At 41.5% G+C, this 19,690-nt stretch overlaps 1 protein-coding gene across 4 annotated transcripts in view; it reads left to right on the top strand.

Moving 5' to 3' along the window:
• Positions 1–19,690, top strand: part of BST1 (bone marrow stromal cell antigen 1) — a 44,381-nt gene that overhangs the window by 1,211 nt on the left and 23,480 nt on the right. For 3 of the 4 annotated variants that reach the window (XM_072737753.1, XM_072737752.1, XM_025998528.2), the window contains exons 2-8: positions 629–755; positions 2,964–3,099; positions 4,176–4,258; positions 7,756–7,832; positions 8,620–8,712; positions 11,940–12,026; positions 13,329–13,388. In XM_072737753.1, the coding sequence (XP_072593854.1) occupies positions 629–755; positions 2,964–3,099; positions 4,176–4,258; positions 7,756–7,832; positions 8,620–8,712; positions 11,940–12,026; positions 13,329–13,388 (663 nt within the window). Of the gene's footprint in view, positions 1–628; positions 756–2,963; positions 3,100–4,175; positions 4,259–7,755; positions 7,833–8,619; positions 8,713–11,939; positions 12,027–13,328; positions 13,389–13,782; positions 17,740–19,690 lie in introns of those variants that run through there. The other variant, XM_072737751.1, reaches the window with a different exon arrangement.

Raw genomic sequence — 19,690 nt, 5'->3', positions numbered from 1 at the left:
GGGGCAGTTCCAAAGGATTGTGAAACTGACAAACAAAATAGGTGCTGGAGAAGGAGACAGCTTATCTGTCCTCACTGTGGTCCCCAACTTTACTTAGTTGCCTTTATCTTCTCACGTCATCCCTAACACCAGCAGGAGGCGAAACAGCTTTTCTCAACACTCGGTGCTCATGGTTTTACAAGGTCCAGTCCACCACCTGCCTGACCACACTAGGTCCCAGGGAGCAATGGACCTTAAGTCTGAATAGAGAGGCACCTGAAATTGGAAGCCTGTGTGGTTTATTGGAATTGTCATCCTCCAGCCAAGTGCCTTTTCTGCTCATCTCTGGGAGCCCGGGACAAGACTTTATTCCTTAGCTCTGAAATATGTAATACCTTCTGAGAGCCACTTTCACTGGCAGGTTTCTAAATCCATCACCTCGGTTTTCTTCTCCTCTCCTGAATTGGGGTTAAGGCCTCAGCCATGACAATTTGCTGTCTTTTTTGTGCCTAGTTCACAGATGATAAATGGTAAAATTACTCATAAAGCTGTTGAATGGAGTACTTAGAGAGAAATGGCAATACTTCACAACACATCATGATGTGTTTTTTTTTTTTTTCTTTTCTTTTTAACTCGTACTGCTGCACAGGGAAAAGAACTGCACAGCTATCTGGGAAGCCTTTAAAGTGGTGCTGGATAAGGATCCCTGTTCCGTATTTCCCTCAGACTATGACCTTTTTATTAACCTCTCCAGACATTCCATTCCCACAGACAAGGTAAAACATTAATCTCTGCCTCTGTAGAGATAGATGGTACATGGGCCAGGTGTCTACGACCCTGGGAGACCCTGTTTCAGTATTGCCAAAAAGTCAAGCAGTAAACTCGAACTCTCTGATGGGGAGGTATCTTTATCTTGAGGGTCAATCCTGGGTCTGCTGCCTGTCTAGGCAGAAGGAAGTCTCCTAAGTCAACAAGTCTGCAGGAATCACTACTTTAGGACCTTGCCACACCTTTTGCTGGGGCTCTGCCCTTAGCCAATTCGGAATAACTTGTGTCCTAACTGGCCCCAACGGCCGAACTTTTGAGTGACTCAGAAGACCTTGAATTAACCTCAGTATCTTCCCAGAAGGCCAGTCCCTCCTTTTAAGGGACCTTAAGATTCTATCTATTCAGTACCAGTTTCTTTCTTTTTTTTTTTTTAAAGATTTTATTTATTTGTTCATGAGAGACACAGAGAGGCAGAGACACAGGCAGAAGGAAAAGCAGGCTTGCTGTGGGGAGCCTGATGTGGGACTCGATCCGGGAACTCTGGGATCACAACGTGAGCCAAAGGCAGATGTTCAACTACTGAGCCACCCAGGCTCCCCATAGTACCCGTTTCTTTAAGAAAACCACATGTTGGGGACACCTGGATGGCTCAGTGGTTGAGTGTCTTCCTTTAGCTCAGATTGTGATCCCAGGGTTCTGGGATCCAGTCCCATATCAGGCTCCCTACAGGGAGCCTGCTTCTCCCTCTGCCTCTGTCTCTGCCTCTCTCATGAATAGATAAATAAAAAATCTTGAAAAACAAACAAACAAACAAACACATGTCTGTGTTCTGAGTTCTAATAAAATGAAAATAAATGAGAAAATCTACATAAAATGCTTGCATAGAACAATACCTTGAGTTAAAAAAAATAGATAGCTTTTGTTTTCTGTTTCTTTGATGACATAATTCTCAAGCTGATTTTTCATTGTAAAATCAGGTAACATTGATGTTTATGAATGAACAAATCTTAACAGCATTTTAAAAATTTTGTAAATGGAACTGGAAGGTTCAGAGATATAATAGGTTAAAAATAAAGATTTTTAAGAATATGTTGCATTTTGAACTTTATTGCCTCCCTGCCAGTGAAAACAGGAACCTTAAATTGTGTTGCCTTCTTTAGTAGATTTATTTTTTAAGATTTTATTTATTTATTTGACAGAAAGAGAACACAAGCAGGAGGAGTGGCAGGCAGAGGGAGAGGGAGAAGCAGGTTCCCTGCTGAGCAAGGATCCAGTACTCTGGGATAACGACCTGAGCCCAAGACACACTTAACTTACTGAGCTACCCGGGTGCCCCTCTTCTTTCATAGATTTTGGTGTAAGTTGTTGAACTCAGTAAATAGTTATTGAGCTCCTTTCATGTATTGGGCCTTGTGCTAAAGCTTGAGGATGCTTGCAATAGGGAACAAAATAACCCCTGCCCTCGGGCATAGAACAGTTGGACTACTAAGGGTTTGATGAGATCATTAGAGGGATATTGTTATTTGTATTACCATTGTGGGAAGACACTGTAGCTTTATAGCAGAAACTGTAAAATACAATATAAAAGCATATTTCTGAAGTGCTTTTTGTGGTGACATATCATCCTGAACACAGCTGTGGAAGAAGAGAAAGGGCTTTGCTCCCCATTTTCCCAATGTGGAAACTCAGGCACAGGGCTACGACATGTCTTGTTCAAGATCACACATGTAGTGTATGACGGAGTCAGGATTCAAACCCAGGTCCTTTGGTCTTTTTTAAAGTCAGGGATAAATATATATATTTACTACTGAGAAAGTACTTTGTTAATGTGTGCGTGATGTGGTCGCAAGGGTGGGAGAGATCATGGCACTCTGAATGGGTAAACAAAGAGAAAGAAAAAGAAAGTGCAGTTGTCAGGCAAGGTGGAGTCGAATAAGAAATGGACTGCCTGGGGACACCTGGGTGATTCAGGGGTTGAGGGTCTACCTTTAGCTCAGGGCTCAGGACGTGTTCCCAGGGTCCTGGGATCGAGTCCTGTGTCAGGCTCCCCATAGGGAGCCTGCTTCTCCCTCTGCCTCCGTCTCTGTGTCTCTCATGAATAAATAAATAAAATCTTTGAGAAAAAAAAAAAAAAGAAAAGAAATGCACTGCCTGACTGAAAAAAAGATGTACTTTGATTTCATTTTCATGTTAATTTTGTGTTTGTTTTTCCTTAGTCCCTGTTCTGGGAAAACAACCACCTTCTTGTCACTAGTTATGCAGAGAATGCCCGTCGCTTTGTGCCTCTGTGCAGTGTTCTCTACGGCAGGATGGGTGACTTTCTGAGCTGGTGTCGACAGGAAAATGCCTCTGGTAAGACTCCAGACAAATCAGAAGCAAAGTCCAAGCTTCTGGTTAAGCATTTCTGCTAAATGCTTTCCTATGCATTTGTCTCATTTGATTTCCTCCAAATCCTCTGAGGTAGGCAGTAATAATGATTAATAATAACAATAACAGAGAGAAAGCACTTATCTTTTGCTGGGTACTCTCTCAGCACCTGACATATATTAGCTAATTTAATCGCTGCCACAGCCCCAAGAGATAGATCCTCTCCTAATCTCTGTTGTGATAAATAAGGAACCTGAGGCACAGCAAGGTTAGGAAACTTACTGAGGAATGAACAGCTAGGAAGCAGCAGTAGATTGGCTCCAGAGCACATGCTCCCATCCCTGCCCAAGCCGGCCTCAGGACTCTCATTTACCAGAAGGGGACACTGAAGTTTAAATGTTATAAAATTTCTGTTTTCTGGCTAAGGACTATCACTTTCTTGGTGTACTTTTGTTGGATTTACTTCCAAAACCAGGGCTAACTGGAGAAGGTGCTTCATCCAACAGAGCAAAAAAAATTTTTTTTGTTTGTTTGTTTTTAAATCACTTCACTAGATCATCAGTAAAGAAATAGCCAAGCTAAGATGCTGATGCTTGGTAGTCAGCAGTCTCACTCATTAGCCAGCTGCTTGGGTCTCTGCCTTCCTCACATCTGTGCTGAGCAAAATGACACCTGTCTTCCTATCACAGATTGGGTTCTTTGTGGATTGGGTCAGCAGAACTGTGAATGTCAAACTTGTAAACACAGGCCTAATAGATTTTATAATGCCAGCAAATATTTTAAATTAATTATTCTGTGATAAAATCTTTTTAAAGATTTTATTTATTTATTTATTTATTTATTTATTTATTTATTTGAGTGAGTGAGCATGAGAGAGAGCATGAGCAGAGGGAGGGGCAGAAGCAGACTCCCAGCTGAGCAGGGAGCCCAACACAGAGCTCAGTCCCAGGACCCTGAGATCATGACCTGAGCTCAAGGCAGATGCTTAACCAACTGAGCCACCCAGGTGCCCCTCTGATATAATGTTTGATATGAAACATGTTTATCTATTTTTCCCTTAGGACTCGATTACCAGTCCTGCCCTACATCAGAAGATTGTGAAAACAACCCTGTGGATTCTTTCTGGAAAAGGGCATCTATGCAGGTTAGCTTGGGAAGGATGGCTGGGGGACTGAGCAAATAAACCTGGGACCCTTGAACATGGGACAGAGGGGTTCAGAGACTGGGCCATCAGGTCATGATTTCACTTCTCCAAGCCTCTCTTTCCGTCCACGTTCACCACATTTTGATTCACTCCATCTGCTCCATAAAGGTGGGAGGGCTTAAGGAGCTTGAATACTTAGTGCAACACCCAGCAGAGCCAACACAGTGAGTGTTGGTATAGATGAGGGCATGGTGACTACTGGTACTATCATGTTGTGGCTGCTCTTAGTATTTTCAATCAATGTGAGTTTGACTGCTATGTAAATGGGGTGGCCCCTGTTTTATGTGAGGCCCTGGGATACCTGAGATCCAGATGTGGGGGTCAGAAATGTCCTCAGGACTGCTATTCATGAGAGGAGGTGATAGGAGGTGATAGGTAACAGGTGAGTGGAGGATAACCTGGAGACACAGAAATGGCCCATTACTGAAGGTCTATTCCCCAGAGCATCCTGCCACCAGAGATGATGATAGCCTATTAAATGTTAGCTCTGTTGACTAGGAGGCCAGTGGATCTCGGGGTCCTGCCATCCACCACTAGCAGCTCCCTTTCAGGGCTGTCCATGTCCCTTTTTGTCCTATTCTGGATCTCTGGGGGTCCACTGAGTCCATTGTTCATCAGAGTGAGGTGACTTTGGTGAAATCCTCCTCCACGCTGTGGTTTGGAACAGGGCAGAGGGCAGGCTCCAGGCAAAAGGCACACTGTTCATTCCTGTGCTCTTCTGCTCCAGTGAGAGCACCCTGTTTGGCTCACTACCCCTAGACTCCATTTCCAGCGCACACTTCTCAGTGAGCTCTGGACTGCCAGAGTTCCTCATGGAGGCTACAGGGGCATCATCAGCTGATTGTGGGATCATAATAGCAATTCGGGGGCAATGTCAATATTCTCATAAAATAACCATATATCTTCTCAGCTGATCTGCCTGACTTCAAAGTGTGTGCTCCAGGGATGCCTGGATGGCTCAGTGATTGAGCATCTGCCTTTGGCTGAGGTCATGATCCCAGGGTCCTGGGGTCAAGTTCCACATCGGGCTCCCTGCATGGAGCCTGCTTCTCCCTCTGCCTGTGTCTCTGCCTCTCTCTGCGTGTCACTCATTAATAAATAAATAAAATATTTAAAAAGAAAAACAAAGTGTGAGCTCCAAAGCACCATTCTAGACTTTCTCCAACTTTAGAATGGGAATCTAAGAATCATGCTCACATCTTATGAGCCCTTAGAATGTGCTGGATTGTCTATGTACAAGGAGTGCAAGTAGTTTAGTGATGAGGAGAGGGTCTGAACTGTAGCAGAGAAGTATTCAATACATGTTAATAATTCTTATTTTTATTGTATTTTTTTAAAGATTTTTAAAATTTACTTATTTTAGAGAGCATACACATGAGTAGGGGGACACAGATGGAGAGAATATCAAGCAGACTCTGTATTGAGCTCAGAGCCTGGCACAGGGTTCCATCTCACAACCCTGAGATCATGACCTGAGCTGAAACCAAGAGTCAGATGCTTGGGCCACCCAGGTGTTCCAATAATTATTATTTTAAATGTTTTAATCTTTACAACAATCCTATGAGGTTAGGGACCCTTATGACCCCTATTTTATAGATAGGAAAAATGAGGCATAAAGACATCAAGAAACTTAAGCTGACTTATTTTATTTATTTGTTTGTTTGTTTGTTTATTATCTTTCTATTCAGCTTATTTTTTTTTATTTTGTTTATTTATTCATGTGAGACACAGAGAGAGACATGGAGGGAGAAGCAGGCTCCTCGCAGGGAGCTCAATGTGGGACTCCATCCCCAGAACTAGGATCATGCCCTGAGCTAAAGGCAGATGCTCAACTGCTGAGCCACCCAGTTGTCCCTCTATTCAGTTTATCAAGCAGACTTATTCCAGAGCTAATAAGTGGAGAAGCCAGAGAGCAAATTTTCAACCACTACATCATATAGCCTTATGGTATCTGTATGCATTTTTTTCTTATCAATGTACTAGCTGCTCAGGATAGAAAAAGGGCAGATAATAGAAAATACAGATAAGAGAATTAATTATGTATATACTTATTGCCTAAAGGCAACCCTGTCAGCATTATGGTTTTCAGACCTTGGCATTTGTGGATTTGACCATGACCACTAGCACTCACTATTTGGAAGCACGCAGAGTTATGAATGTGTACTGTTGAGGTGTGTGACATGAGGTGTATTGTTGCTCCGCTGCTGCTGGTATTGGGCATCACTTTGCTAGATAGTTAAGTCCAGTCATGGCTATCTTGGTGTTACCTGCCTTCCCAGCCCCCCACCTCTCTCCAGTATAAACATTTTATTAGGGAAATTGTATGTTCTGGTAGTATTTTGAAGTGGAGATTTGGGAACTTCTCTGTACCTATCTCTTCCTTGAGAATTTTGAGGGGAGTTGACTCACTTTTGCCCATTTATTTTTGGCATAGGAGAGCTCACGCTCTGTCTTCCTAATATTGCTTTTTACTTTACATGTAAGTACTTCATATGCTTTTGCAAGTCTTTTGCAGACTTTTAGTAACGGCTAGCTGATATTTCAGACATTTAAGTACTATGGGTTATTTGTCATTCCTTTGTTGTTGACTATTTTAGATTGCTTACAAACAATGGTGCAGTACACACCTTTGTGCACAATACTTGTGATGATCCTTAGAACTGTTTACAAAATATGTCTGGCTCAGCTTATACATGGTTTGTATTCCCCTGCCTGTTGAACTTACTTGTTTGTGACTTGCACTGACCAATGAGATGTGAAAGGGAGTGTGTGTGATTTCCAGGTGGAAATGCTTAAAACTTGGTCTGTGATTTGCCACTGTCCCCTTCTTCCTTCCTTGACAATCAGTGACTTTGTAGATATGGACTCTTCATCAGCTGAAGTCCTAGAGCAAGGACATGTGGAGCAAAACCCCAGTAGACTTGTGATAAAGAAGTAGGGTGAGCATGACATAAATCTTTGTTGTTTAAAGCCATTGTGATTTTGAGGTTGTTTGTGACAGCAGCATACTTTAGTCAATTCCAGCTGATATAGTGCTGGGAACTGATCATTTCTTTTTTCTCTTTTTTTTTTTTTTTTTAAGATTTTAAGTCCAGTGTGGGACTTGATCCCAGGACCCTGGGATCATGACCTGAGTCAAAGGCAGACGCTCAACCACTGAGACACCCAGGTGTCTGGGCGTCTGGGAACTGATCATTTCATGTGGTTTTCCCACATGAGGGGATTCCCAGCCATGTAATCACAGAGTCTATGACTTTTTGACATTTCAAAGCAATTTGCTTTCCAACATATGCCAGTTGCATCCCTATCAGCTGTATGAAATATCAAATTTAGTATATCTTTCCTAATATTGAGGATTGTCAATTTAAAATAATTGCTCACTTCATGGCTAAAAAATGATGCATTAATTTATTCATAATACTTGTTTCTTCTTACAGTATTCAAGGGATAGTTCTGGGGTCATCTATGTCATGCTGAATGGTTCAGAGCCAACAGGAGCCTATCCTGTTAAAGGGTAAGAACACCAACATCAACAAATACAACAAAGAGGGATCCCTGGGTGGCGCAGAGGTTTAGCACCTGCCTTTGGCCCAGGGCGTGATCCTGGAGACCCGAGATCAAATCCCATGTCGGGCTCCCGGTGCATGGAGCCTGCTTCTCCCTCTGCCTGTGTCTCTGCCTCTCTCTCTCTCTCTCTCTCTCTCTCTCTGTGACTATCATAAATAAATAAAAATTTAAAAAAAAAAACAAATACAACAAAGAATGTCAAAATGTTTATTTTGTTTTTTCAAATAAAAGCTTAAGAAAACTGTCTTAATCACCAACATAATGCTTGCTTTTGTAAATTTAGGTAAAACAAAACAATTGAATGACCTGGAAGTCAGAGCCATGTCTATATATTTCTGCCACTAGTAGCGGATGAATGCATGAATGAAATAAATAACCTAAAATTTTATAGCTAAAAATACCCCCACAGAACACCCTGAAAGCTTTCCAACAAAAGTAATGTGTAAATCAACTAACAATGAAATGGGGAAAGTATCCTATTGCTTTAGGAGTTTAAGAAATGTCAGATAGCCTGGGTAACTCAGTCAGTTAAGCATCCCTGACTCTCGATTTTGGCTCAGCTGATTGTCTCATGATCTCAGGGTCATGAGATGGAGTCTGGCATCTGGCTCTGCATTCTGCAGAGTCTACTTGAGATTCTCTCTCTCCCTCCCCCTCCTTGCATTCTCTCTCTCTCTCTCTCTCGCTTTCTCTAAATAGATATCTTTTTAAAAGATGTCTTTCCTGTTTCTCAGTTTTTTTGCAGATTTTGAAATTCCCTACTTCCAAAAGGATAAAATCACACGAATTGAGATCTGGGTTATGCATGAAATCGGAAGACCAAAAGTGTAAGTCAAGGTGTTATGATGATGGCAATTTTGCAGACATGCTTCTCTTGAATATGATACAGTCAAGTCCATTTTACATTTTCATTTTTTTGGGAAACAATTGTGTTCTCTAGTTGGTAATGGGTAAAGAAAGACAAGGTTTTGACTTTTTGGAAATGCCCCTAATCAGTCCTGAGCCCAGAGAGAAGACCTCCTTTATTCAGTTACTATTCTCAACCAAGGAAAATGGGTGTTCCTTTCTGATCTACCTGGGCAGTGCTGGATAGGAGTTTGTTTTGCATTCCTTTGGGTCAAAGCCAGTTTCTCCTCCTGATTGTTTGAAAGCTCCCACCAGGAATTCTCAGAATTGACCCAAGGACTATGTAAAGATTTTACTCTTAGAGAACAACCATTTCTACAACTGGACCTCTGATAACTGGCCAAGGAAACCATGAGGTCCATATTTTCTGGAAAACCACTTGAGTTTTTATAAAGGTAAGCCTGAAGTCATTCTTCTCATCAGTGAGGAGCATTGCTGGAAAAACTGAGGTTAAGAAATGTAAGCCCAGATGATTCAGAGAAAAGCCAAGGAGGCCAAGCCTGGTTTAAGCTGTGCAGCATGATGGAGTTTCAGGGGCCAGAGCATTGTTCTTCAGAGCATTGATGAAAAGCATTTCCAACCCCAATGGGTATCCTCTGGGAGAATCTTAGCAACTTCCCCATTTCAGGCCCCTAGAACCCTCTAAAACTCATGATATAATGAGTAGTTATTTTTTCCTGTCTCTTAGACAAGAGATTAAATTTGCAAATGACTTACTACATAGTAGTACCAGGATCTGCATTCTCTTCCCAGAAGACAAATTATTTTTTATGTTGCATAAAAAACAGTGCATGTTATTTTTCTTATTTCTGTGGGAAGTTGCTCTTTGTCTAGAAATTATGCTTCCTTATTGTTTTAACGTTTCTATCAGAGAAAGCTTGCCCTTTGAACCTATGTTTAGTGAGATAAGGAAATTGCAATTCAACATTATTTTGGGCCAACATCTCTGCTACAGGCGAGATTATAAAAGGGCCCAGAGCACGTGATTGGCCATTGTATGTTTGTGCCACAGAGTAGAGTTATGGGTTATGAGCTAAGGAAGTGAGGGTCCTGAACTGCTCAGATTTTAGCGGAAAAAAACAACAACAAAAAACCAACTTGTGGACAAAGAGCTAAAAACAATATGGCTGATACCTGCTACTTACTTATGGTTAGTATTGTTTTAGCTGCCATTATTTGAAATAAATAGTAAAATAATCCATTGACCTCTATGTCCAGGTGTCTTGAAACCTCCATGTCATTGCTTTCTAAAAAATTCTCAGTAGTGAGCTTGTCCTGGAGAAGGACTTCATCCCAGATTTTGGTTATGTTCTCAAACATGATGTACACTCAACATCTTGCCCTCATCATTCCTGTAATACCTAGAATTCCAACTTCTTTTGTGAAAACTTCCTCCAAACATTCATCTCAACTCTCTGTATACTCCCTCTCTATTAGTGTTATAGTGGGGAGGGTGTTTTCCTTTCATTCCAGGTAAACTGAGGGAGGGCCTTGCTTGTGCTATGAATGCCATGCCTACTAGCCACAGCTGGGAGTATCATATCTGTGCTATTTGCCCATGCTCAATTATGGCCACCAGGAGGGCAGGACTGTCAGTGAATGAGAATGTGGGGAAATGAACACTCACACTCTGCTCTCATAGGGTGGGCAGCATAGGGTGCAATTTGGCACTGCCTATGTTTGGAAAAGAAACAACAAGCCCAATTAATGTGACCTCGTGTATCAACTGTATTTAAATAACAACAACAAAATAACGATAGGCCCCAAATGGAGTCATTCGTCCCCACAATAGCAAACCAAGTTTCAACCTCTCCCAAAAATGTGACCTTTACCCAGTCAATCTAAAATATTCTGATCAGCAGCAGTGAGGTTGTCTACATACTGCGTCCTTGCCTTTCCCTTCCCCCGCTCCCCCCAAGAGAATATGACCTGTCCTGAAACAATCCTTTCTTTTCTTTTACTAATAACTTCCTTGTCACACCCTCCTGACTGCACAAAACCTTCCATTTCCAAAGGACTTCTCTGAGTGCTTGTCTGTTTACTAGAAGGGATGTGCTCTATTCCTGATTCATTGAATGAAGCTAATTAGATTTTCAAATTTATTTAGTTGAACTTTTGTGCTTTAACACTATCAAGGAGCCTTAAATTGCTTTCAAAACCTTGGTGCCAGAAAACCTACTTCCATGAATTTATGCTAAGGAAGCAAATAATTAAGGATGTGTTTGAAAGTGAAACTATAAAAAGGTTAGTTTTAGTGTGACATCAAAATATAGGACTCAGGAAGCCTGGGTGGCTCAGCGGTTGAGCATCTGCCTTCGGCTTAGGTCACGATCCCGTGGTCCCAGAATCGAGTCCCACGTCGGGCTCCCTGCATGGTGCCTGCTTCTCCCTTTGCCTCTGTCTCTGCCTCTCATGAATTAATAAATAAATTCTTAAAAAAATATATATATAGGACTCAACCTTAATCCTCAACAAGAGGGGACTGGTTTTATGAATCATGTTCTGATTATGTAAGGGAGACCATGCAGGAATTAAAAATAATGGCAGAGAACTACACACACACACACACACACACACACACACACACACACACACGGGCCAAAGCAGAATACAAAATGCATTGGACAGCAGAAGTCTATTGTTATATTTCCAAAGTCTTGTGGGAATGAATGTATTTCAAAAGTTTAGAATAATACACATCAAAATGTTAGCAGTTAGCTCTACTGATGTGCGAATTTGGGGTGATTTTTTTCCTTGTGTTTATTTGCATTTTTTGATAATTTTTGATTTGTATGTTCTTGTTTTCACTTAAAGCCTAATCTCACACTGCCAGTAGGCAGCACAGTGCTGCCCTGGGGCGTCCCTGAACTGTGTTCATGGGTGGGGTTGTGATGCACCTTGTGGCGCACTGTGTATGCGCCAACTTGGGACCTCCCAGTGCGCTGCATCCGCAAACCTTGGTCCTCAGCATCCCGCCTCCTGGGATGCCAGGGGTTTCCACACAAGAGGCAGTTTTCAGGTCACTTTCCTGTGTTTCCTCAGAGAGGAAAATAACCGGGGAGGCCCGTGGTCATAGGAAATTTTAATTCGTCTAGAAACAGCTTCCTTTTTTCTCCTTGAATTTTACTTATATGTTTTTCTATTTTAGGGAATCCTGTGGAGAAGGCAGTGTGAAAATCCTGGAAGAGAGACTGAAGGAAATGGGTTTTCAGTACAGCTGTATTAATGATCACCTGTAGGTGGTATATCATAATCAGTGTGCAATTTCAAAGGTGGAGCAGTGATTTTGGAGGACAAGGGGCTGTTGAATGGGATCAGCTCTGAGGACCATGGGACTGTGTGGTCTGGGCTGTCAGTGGGTGTGAGGGTTGGGAGTCCCTTCTGGCCAGGGCTCTGCCTGGGTCCCACCCACTTTTGTCCAGAGGCCTTTGTAAAGATGCTTCAAGGACAAATAGCAACCTCCTTTCATGCATGCATGTCCTGTTTCCCCACCCTTGCTTATGGCAGGTGAGTAACCTAAGAAGAAGCACTGGGGTCCCTGCATCTTTGGATGCCATGAATCCTTGCCCAATATAGGTACTTACGGTGGGTTTGCTTGAGGTTTTTACAGAGAGAGACATCTTACTGGTAGACCAGTAGGAAAATAATAACAGCTACCCTTGATCGAGCTCTTTATGAACTAAACACATTATGTACTTATAATCAGGTGTTGCCTGAGGGCTTTCCTGGTTCTTGGAAATTTAAGATTTTATTTATTTATTTTGAAGAGAGAGAGGAAGAAAGAGCAAGCACAAGTGGGAAGGGGCAGAAGGGGAGGGGAGGGAGAATCTCAAGCAGACTCCACGCTGAGCAGCTTCTTTGCTGAAGCCTGGGCACCAGTCATCACCCGTGGGCTTCAAGTTCAACCTTCTGGCCAAAGATCTCATCAGGAGGATCTTCCAAGGGCAGCCCGGGTGGCTCAGTGGCTTAGCCCCTGCCTTCAGCCCAGGGTGTGATCCTGGAGACCTGGAGTCGAGTCCCACATCAGGCTTCCTGCATGGAGCCTGCTTCTCCCTCTGCCTGTGTCTCTGCCACTCTTTCTCTCTGTGTCTCTTATGAATAAATAAATAAAATCTTAAAAAAAAAAAAAGGAGGATCTTCCAAGAGAGATTTTACATCCTTACAGAAGTGGTTCCATGCTTGGACTCTGGCGTGAGCTTCAAGGTTCAAGTTCATCTCCACAACTGCTACTGTGTATACTTGGGCAAGTTACTCTGATCAGCTTTCTCAGCTGTAAATTGGGAATGGTAATACCTGCTCCATTTGGTTGTCGTGAGGATTCAATGACATAGTCTGTGTAAAATCTATAATCAGGTTTCTTGGTACATAGTAAGTGCTCAGTCAATGCTGGCTAATATTTTTAGGAAGAAATGGTTTGTGTGTTCTTCAAGGTATCCCTTGATACTTTGTATCCCTAGTACTTGGCAGGCCCACCATAAATGTTTAATGAGTGAAAGTCACTTAAATAATCCCTTAGCTATTTCTTTTCATTCTGCAGACCAGTGAAGCTCTTGAAGTGTGTAGACCACAGCACTCATCCTGACTGTGCCTTGAAATCGTAAGTAGATGTCTGCCCCAACTTCCTTGCTTCCTCCAGATAACTAGGCCTTTCCTTCTACAGAACACGGATGAACTGCAGCATGACTTCACACCCATGCCCTATAATAACCTGGCTGCAGAGTAAGTTTTGTGCTTCTGCACTGCACTTTGCAGTCTCTCTGAGCCATTGGATCAGTGCAGGTTTAAATGAACACGTGCCCAAGTGAGCTGAACTCCTGCCATGTTGGCAGAGCAGAGCCTGCCCTGATGCAGCAGTTACAGATTGTGGGTGCTCCCTCATGTCCATAGGACCCATTCTGTCATCTACAAGAGGAAGAGTATTAATCAGGGCTGCATGCCAGACACTGTGTAGTGTGCATTACATAGAATATTTTGTTCATTTTTATAACTAGCCATTGGAAAGAGAGAGACAGATGCAGAGAGAAAAGGAAGAAATATACAGTCACCTACTGGGACCAGCCCGGCCATCACCTACCTGGATTACTGAGTAGACCCTAATGAGTCTCCATGCTTCTACTTTGTCCCATCCCTCATGGCTTCTTTTAAACCCAGCTGCTAGAGTTGGCCTTTTATTTTATTTTTTAAAATACTTTATTTATTCATGAGAGACAGAGAGAGAGGCAGAGACATAGGTAGAGGGAAAAACAGGCTCCCGATAGGGAGCCTGATGCAAGACCCGATCCGAAGACCTCGTGATCATGACCTGAGTCAAAGGGAAATGCTCAACCACTGAACAACCCGGGTGCCCCTAGCCTTTATTTTAATTGTTTATTAGGGAAACTTCCAAACATACACATAGAGTGTAGTTCTTTAACAATTTAGTCATGTGATTCATCTGCTCACAACTCTGCAGTTGTTCCTTCGCTGAGTCAGAGCAGAGCATCCTGCCCTGGCCCATTTCACTCAGACTTCTTTCCTGCTCCCTTCTGCTTTCTGCCCCTCAGCCACAGTGGTATCCTGGAACATGCCAGGCACATTCTTGCCCCAGGGCCTTTGCCTACAGTGTCCATTCTGCCTGGAAATCCTTCCCCTCTCTGTCCATGTGGGTCTCTCACCTACTTTATTAGCTCCTATCTTGCCTCCATGAAGTTATGTTGACCCCGGTACTTGAAATTACAGCCTGCACCATAGATTGTTCTGTGAAACCCTTTATGATGCTCTATTTTTCTTTCTGTAGTGTTTATCATCTTCCGACATACCTGCTCATTAAGTTTATTCTTTACTGCCTGTCTCCCACATGTTAGAACGTAAGCCCCAGAAGGAACAGGGACTTTTACCTGTTTTGTTCACTGATGGATATGCCCCAAGAGATTAGCACGTAGCCTGTAACCAGGTAGGCACTTAGAAATGAATGAGTAAATGAACAAATGATTGGTTTCAGCTCTGAGGAGGCATGGATTTGAGACAAAGAATGTCTCAATTCAGCCAGGCAGTTGAAAGGAATAACAAATGTCCTATAAGACTTGGAGACACATCTGGTTAGTATTGTATATATAAGTTCCAGATTTTGATTGCAAGAAACAGAAACTAATAGCTCACTTAGGTGGAGAGAAGAGGAAAAAGGTTGTTGGAGGGATTTAATAGGATAGGCAATCCAGTGAGCTGAGGACTTCTTCAAAAGGCCTGGGGAGGTAGATATCCTTAGTGTTACAGTGTAACTTAGGTCTTTTTTTTTTTTTTTTTTTGTAACTTAGGTCTTTATGGTTTTATTCCTTGTCTCCTTAAGTAGACTGTCAGCTTTCTACAGATACAGATCATGCAAAGTTTCTTTTTGTGAAACCATGGCACCCTACACGGCCATTGCTGAAACAGGCAGGTGGTGCCACCCTGGCACACTGTGCTTCAGTTTACCTCCTCTAGTGCAGAACGTGTCAGGTGAATGAGGGTGGCTCTCCCTACCTGTCCTCAGGAATTTCTGAGGACTTTGGACATGTCAGGCTTCCAGGCGGGCAGTCTGAAGTCATCATCTTGTTTCCTTCCAACCGCATTCCTGGAAGGTGTGCAATGTGATCCCATGGGTTAAGTAATCTCTTAAAGTCATTCAGGACTGGCTAGAGCCAGAAATATAGCCCAAGTCTGTATGTCAAGTCCTTGTTTTTCCCACCAAACCACATTGCCTCAAGATGTCATTGTGGTTCATACCACAGCAGATAAGGAAGGGATTTAAAGTACCCAATCTACTCTTTACTTTGGGCATTCTTCTAGCAATTGTTGAGTAGATTTATTCATGACAGTTCTTTCCCAATTCCATTGAATGTCAAGAATAAAACCCTCTTTCACTCTGCCAGATTTTCTTCCACTTTCTTTATCCTGGAAGGAATTTTACTTATCTTTCTCTCTCTTTCTTTTCTTTTCATTTACTTAAAAAACTTTTTTTTAAATTCCATTAGCCAACATATAGTACATTATTAGTTTCAGATGTAGAGATAAGTAATTCATCAATCACATGTAACACCCAGTGCTCATCATATCACATGCCCTCCTTAATGCCCATAACCCTGATCTCTTTTTTAAACAACTAAGAATATTGATGCATGATTTGCAGATGATCCCCCAAATGGCAAATATGGAGAATTATTTCATCTTTCTTATATAATGAGATGCAAATTTAATGAGGTACAATTTTCACCTCAACATCTTGGATGTACCTTAGCCAAAAATAGTGAAAAAATATTTTAAGAGTGTTATTTAATGCTTGATGCCATTGTAAGTTTGTAAATTGCTTTGGGAGAACAATTTGACAATATATATCAGGAATTTTAAAAATATTCATGATCTTTGACCTAAAGTCAGACCTTAGGATACTTCTGATACTCTCTTTTGTTGTTCTTGTTGTTTTCTAGGATTTTATTTATTTATTTGACAGAGAGAGAGTGCACAAGCAGGGGGAGCAGGAGAGGGAGAAGCAGGCTCCCCACTGAGCTGGGAGCTGGATGTGGGGCTAGATCCCAGGACCCCAGATTATGACCCAAGCCAAAGGCAGATACTTAACTGACTGAGCCACCCAGGTGCCCTTGGTACCCTCTTCTAAAGAAACGATTCAGAATGTGGGCGCAACCTATATGCTCAAAGATGTTCATGAAAGCATTGTTTATAATTCTGAATCCAAAGTTCAAGCATTGGAAGCTGGACCTAAATATCCAATGAGAAATGAGTGGTTACATCAAAGGATTACATTTACTGGATGGAATAGAATGTAAATATTGTATGTAGATTATATCTCCATAAAACTGAGTTGGGAAGAACAGTGGTGGGATAATCATACAGCAATATGGAGAAATTCTCATGAACAATTAAAGTGAAAAAATATGTAGGAAACAACCTTAAAGGCTAATAGGCTCTAGTTTTGGCCAAAAATCAGTACAAGGGTAATCTATGGGATTGGTGATGATATGAGAAAAATAGATGTACTTATGTTATTGAAATAGGACTCACTGTGTCAGTCAGGGTCAAGGAGAAACATCAAATCTCTGAATTCTCTGTCCAAAATGAGTTGTCCCTCCTCTCCCAATACACTTCAGGACACAGAAGTGGGCATCCCAAGCTCAGCTTGTTTAGGAATAGTGGAGTAAAAGACTTTTAATCTGCAAAAGTTTAGAATGGAAAACAACTGCTTATATAAATTCAACTCATGTTATTAATAGTTTATGTGGTAAATTTAGGAATGACTTGCATTTTTTAGTATTTATTTTAGTTGCAACATTTTATAGGATTGAGCATATAAAAATAGCTATTGGAATAGCCCTATGATTCCAAATGTATATGTAACCATTAAATAACTGTTTCAGACTTGGATTTTTAGTTGAAAGTTATGAGATTTTACTAAGTTTTTAGCCAGAAATGTAATGTTTAAGAGAATTAAGATGAAATCTTGTCCACTTAATAGATTTACTAGAATCAAGTATTTGAGATGTTGCTCATTGAAAGTAATTTGAAGTATCTAAAAAAGAAAATGTAATGTTTAAAAAGATAAATTTAAAATAACTTAGCCTAAAATAACCCGAGTTAAAAATATGCAAGGAAATTTGAGTAAGAATGAAGTCCCCTTAAAAGTTATTTTCAGGAGCACCTGGCTGGTTCAGTCTATAGCTGGAGCTGGATCTTGGGCTCTTGATTTCAAACCCCATGCTGGGCACAGAGATTACTTTTTTTAAAAAGTTATCAGGGACACCTAGGTGCACAGCAGTTGAACATCTGCTTTCGCCCAGGGCGTGATCCTGGGATCCTGGGGTCCTGGGATCGAGTCCTACATCAGGTTCCCCACAGGGAGCCTGCTTCTCCCTCTGCCTATGTCTCTGCCTCTCTCTGTGTGTCTCTCATGAATAAATAAATAAAATCTTTTAAAAAAAGTTATCAGAGGTCCCTATTTTTTTAAGTAAGCTTTAGGGGTGCCTGGATGGCTCGGTTGGTTATGTGTCTGTCTTTGATTCAGGTCATGATCCCAGGGTCCTGAGATGGAGCTCAAGTAGGGCTTCCTGCTCAGCTGGGGCGTCTGCTTCCCCTGTGCCTCACCCTCCATTCATGCTCACTCTCTTTCTTTCTCTCTCTCTCTCTCTTTCTCTCTCAAATACATAAATAAAATCTTAAAAAAAAAAAAAATAAAGTAAGCTTTAGCCCCAGTGTGGGACTTGAACTCATAACACCAACATCCAGAGTTGTATGCTCTACCAACTGAGCCAATCAGGTGCCACCCACCCCCAGGTTTTAAATAGAAAAATATGATTCATAAATGAAATAAATGTATGAGGAAATCAGGTTTTTGGATTTATAAGTTTAATAGCTAGAAAAATTTTAAACCAAAGTAACTGCAAGTAGTGTTTTTTCTTTGCATGAAAGCTACCCTCAAGCATGTGGATAGGTAAAGTTTAAGTTAAAATGTGACAGATCAATGCCCAGAACATGAATCCAGTCATGAAAAGCAAAGGAAAACAAAACCGTATGTTTCTATTTGTCCATGATAATGGACATCAATGATGGAATAGATCTAAGGAGATGAACTCAAATTGTTATCAGTGATTCCTACTAGGAAAGGGAGTGAGAACTGGAAAAGAATGGAGGTCCTCATTATAACTGTGTTTTGTTCTGTAATATTTTATTTTTCTAAAAGAATAAACAGAGGGGTGCCTGGATGGCCCAGTCAGTTAAGCATCCGACTCTTAATTTTGGCTCAGGTCATGAACTCACTGTTGCCAGATCGAGCCTTGCATTGGGCTCCGTGCTCAGCAGGTAGTGTGCTCTCCTTCTCCCTCTCCCTTTGCACCTCCATGCGTGTGCTCTCTCTCTCTCAATTTTTTGAATTAAATAGGGATTTTTCTTTCTTTGTGGTTTTTGTTTTGTTTTGTTTTTTACTTATTTGAGAGAAAGAGAGAGAGGAGAGAGAGAGAGAGGGAGCACACAAGAGCCCCGTTGGCAGGGAGAGGGAGAAGCAGATTCCCCGCTGAGCAGTAAGCCTGACTCTGGGCTGGATTCCAGCATCCTGAGATCATGACCTAAACCAGAGACATACGTTTAACTGACTGAGCCACCCAGGTGCCCCTAAAAATCTTTTTTCAAAAAGAATAAAATAAATATACTCTTGTATTATTTTAAAACAACAAAAAAATCAATTTTGAGTAAATCGAGTTAGTAACTGAATCAGAAGTGCAATTGTAGAAAATGTCCAGCAGGAGGAGCCCTAGTACAAACTTGTGGGCTGCTTAAGATTATCTTGTTTTTATTAAAAATTTCTTGGGGACACCTGGTTGACTCAGTTCATTGGGCATCTGCCTTCGGCTCAGGTCATGATCCTGGAGTCCTGGGATGGAGTTCCAGAACAGGAAGCCTGCTTCTCCCTCTGCCTATGCCTCTCTGTCTCTCAGGAATAAGTAAAATCTTAATTTTTAAGATGACACACAATATTACATTAGTTACAGACATATTATATAGTCATTCAACAAGTTAATACATTATGCTGTGCTCACACAAGTGTAGCTGCCACCTGTTACCATGTAAGTTTATTACAGTATCATTGACTATATTCCCTATGCTGAGCTTTTTTTCTCGTGACTTATTTGTGGCATAACTGGAAGCCTGTATCTTCCACCATTTTGCCCATCCTCCCATCCTCCTCCCATCTGGTAACCATCAGTTGGTTCTCTATGTTCACAGGTTTGACTCCGCTTTTTGGTTTTTTTTTTTTTATTCATTTGATTTTTTCTTTTAGATTTCACATAGGAGTGAATCATATGGTATTTGTCTTTCTTTGTCTGACTTACCTCATTTACCATAATACCCTCTAGGTCCTTTTATGTTGTTGCAGAT

Source organism: Vulpes vulpes, chromosome 14 (genome assembly GCF_048418805.1).
Source record: "Vulpes vulpes isolate BD-2025 chromosome 14, VulVul3, whole genome shotgun sequence".
Lineage (NCBI taxonomy): Eukaryota > Metazoa > Chordata > Mammalia > Carnivora > Canidae > Vulpes > Vulpes vulpes.
The sequence above is the reverse complement of the archived record's forward strand: the minus strand, read 5'-3'. Positions and strand labels throughout refer to the sequence as shown.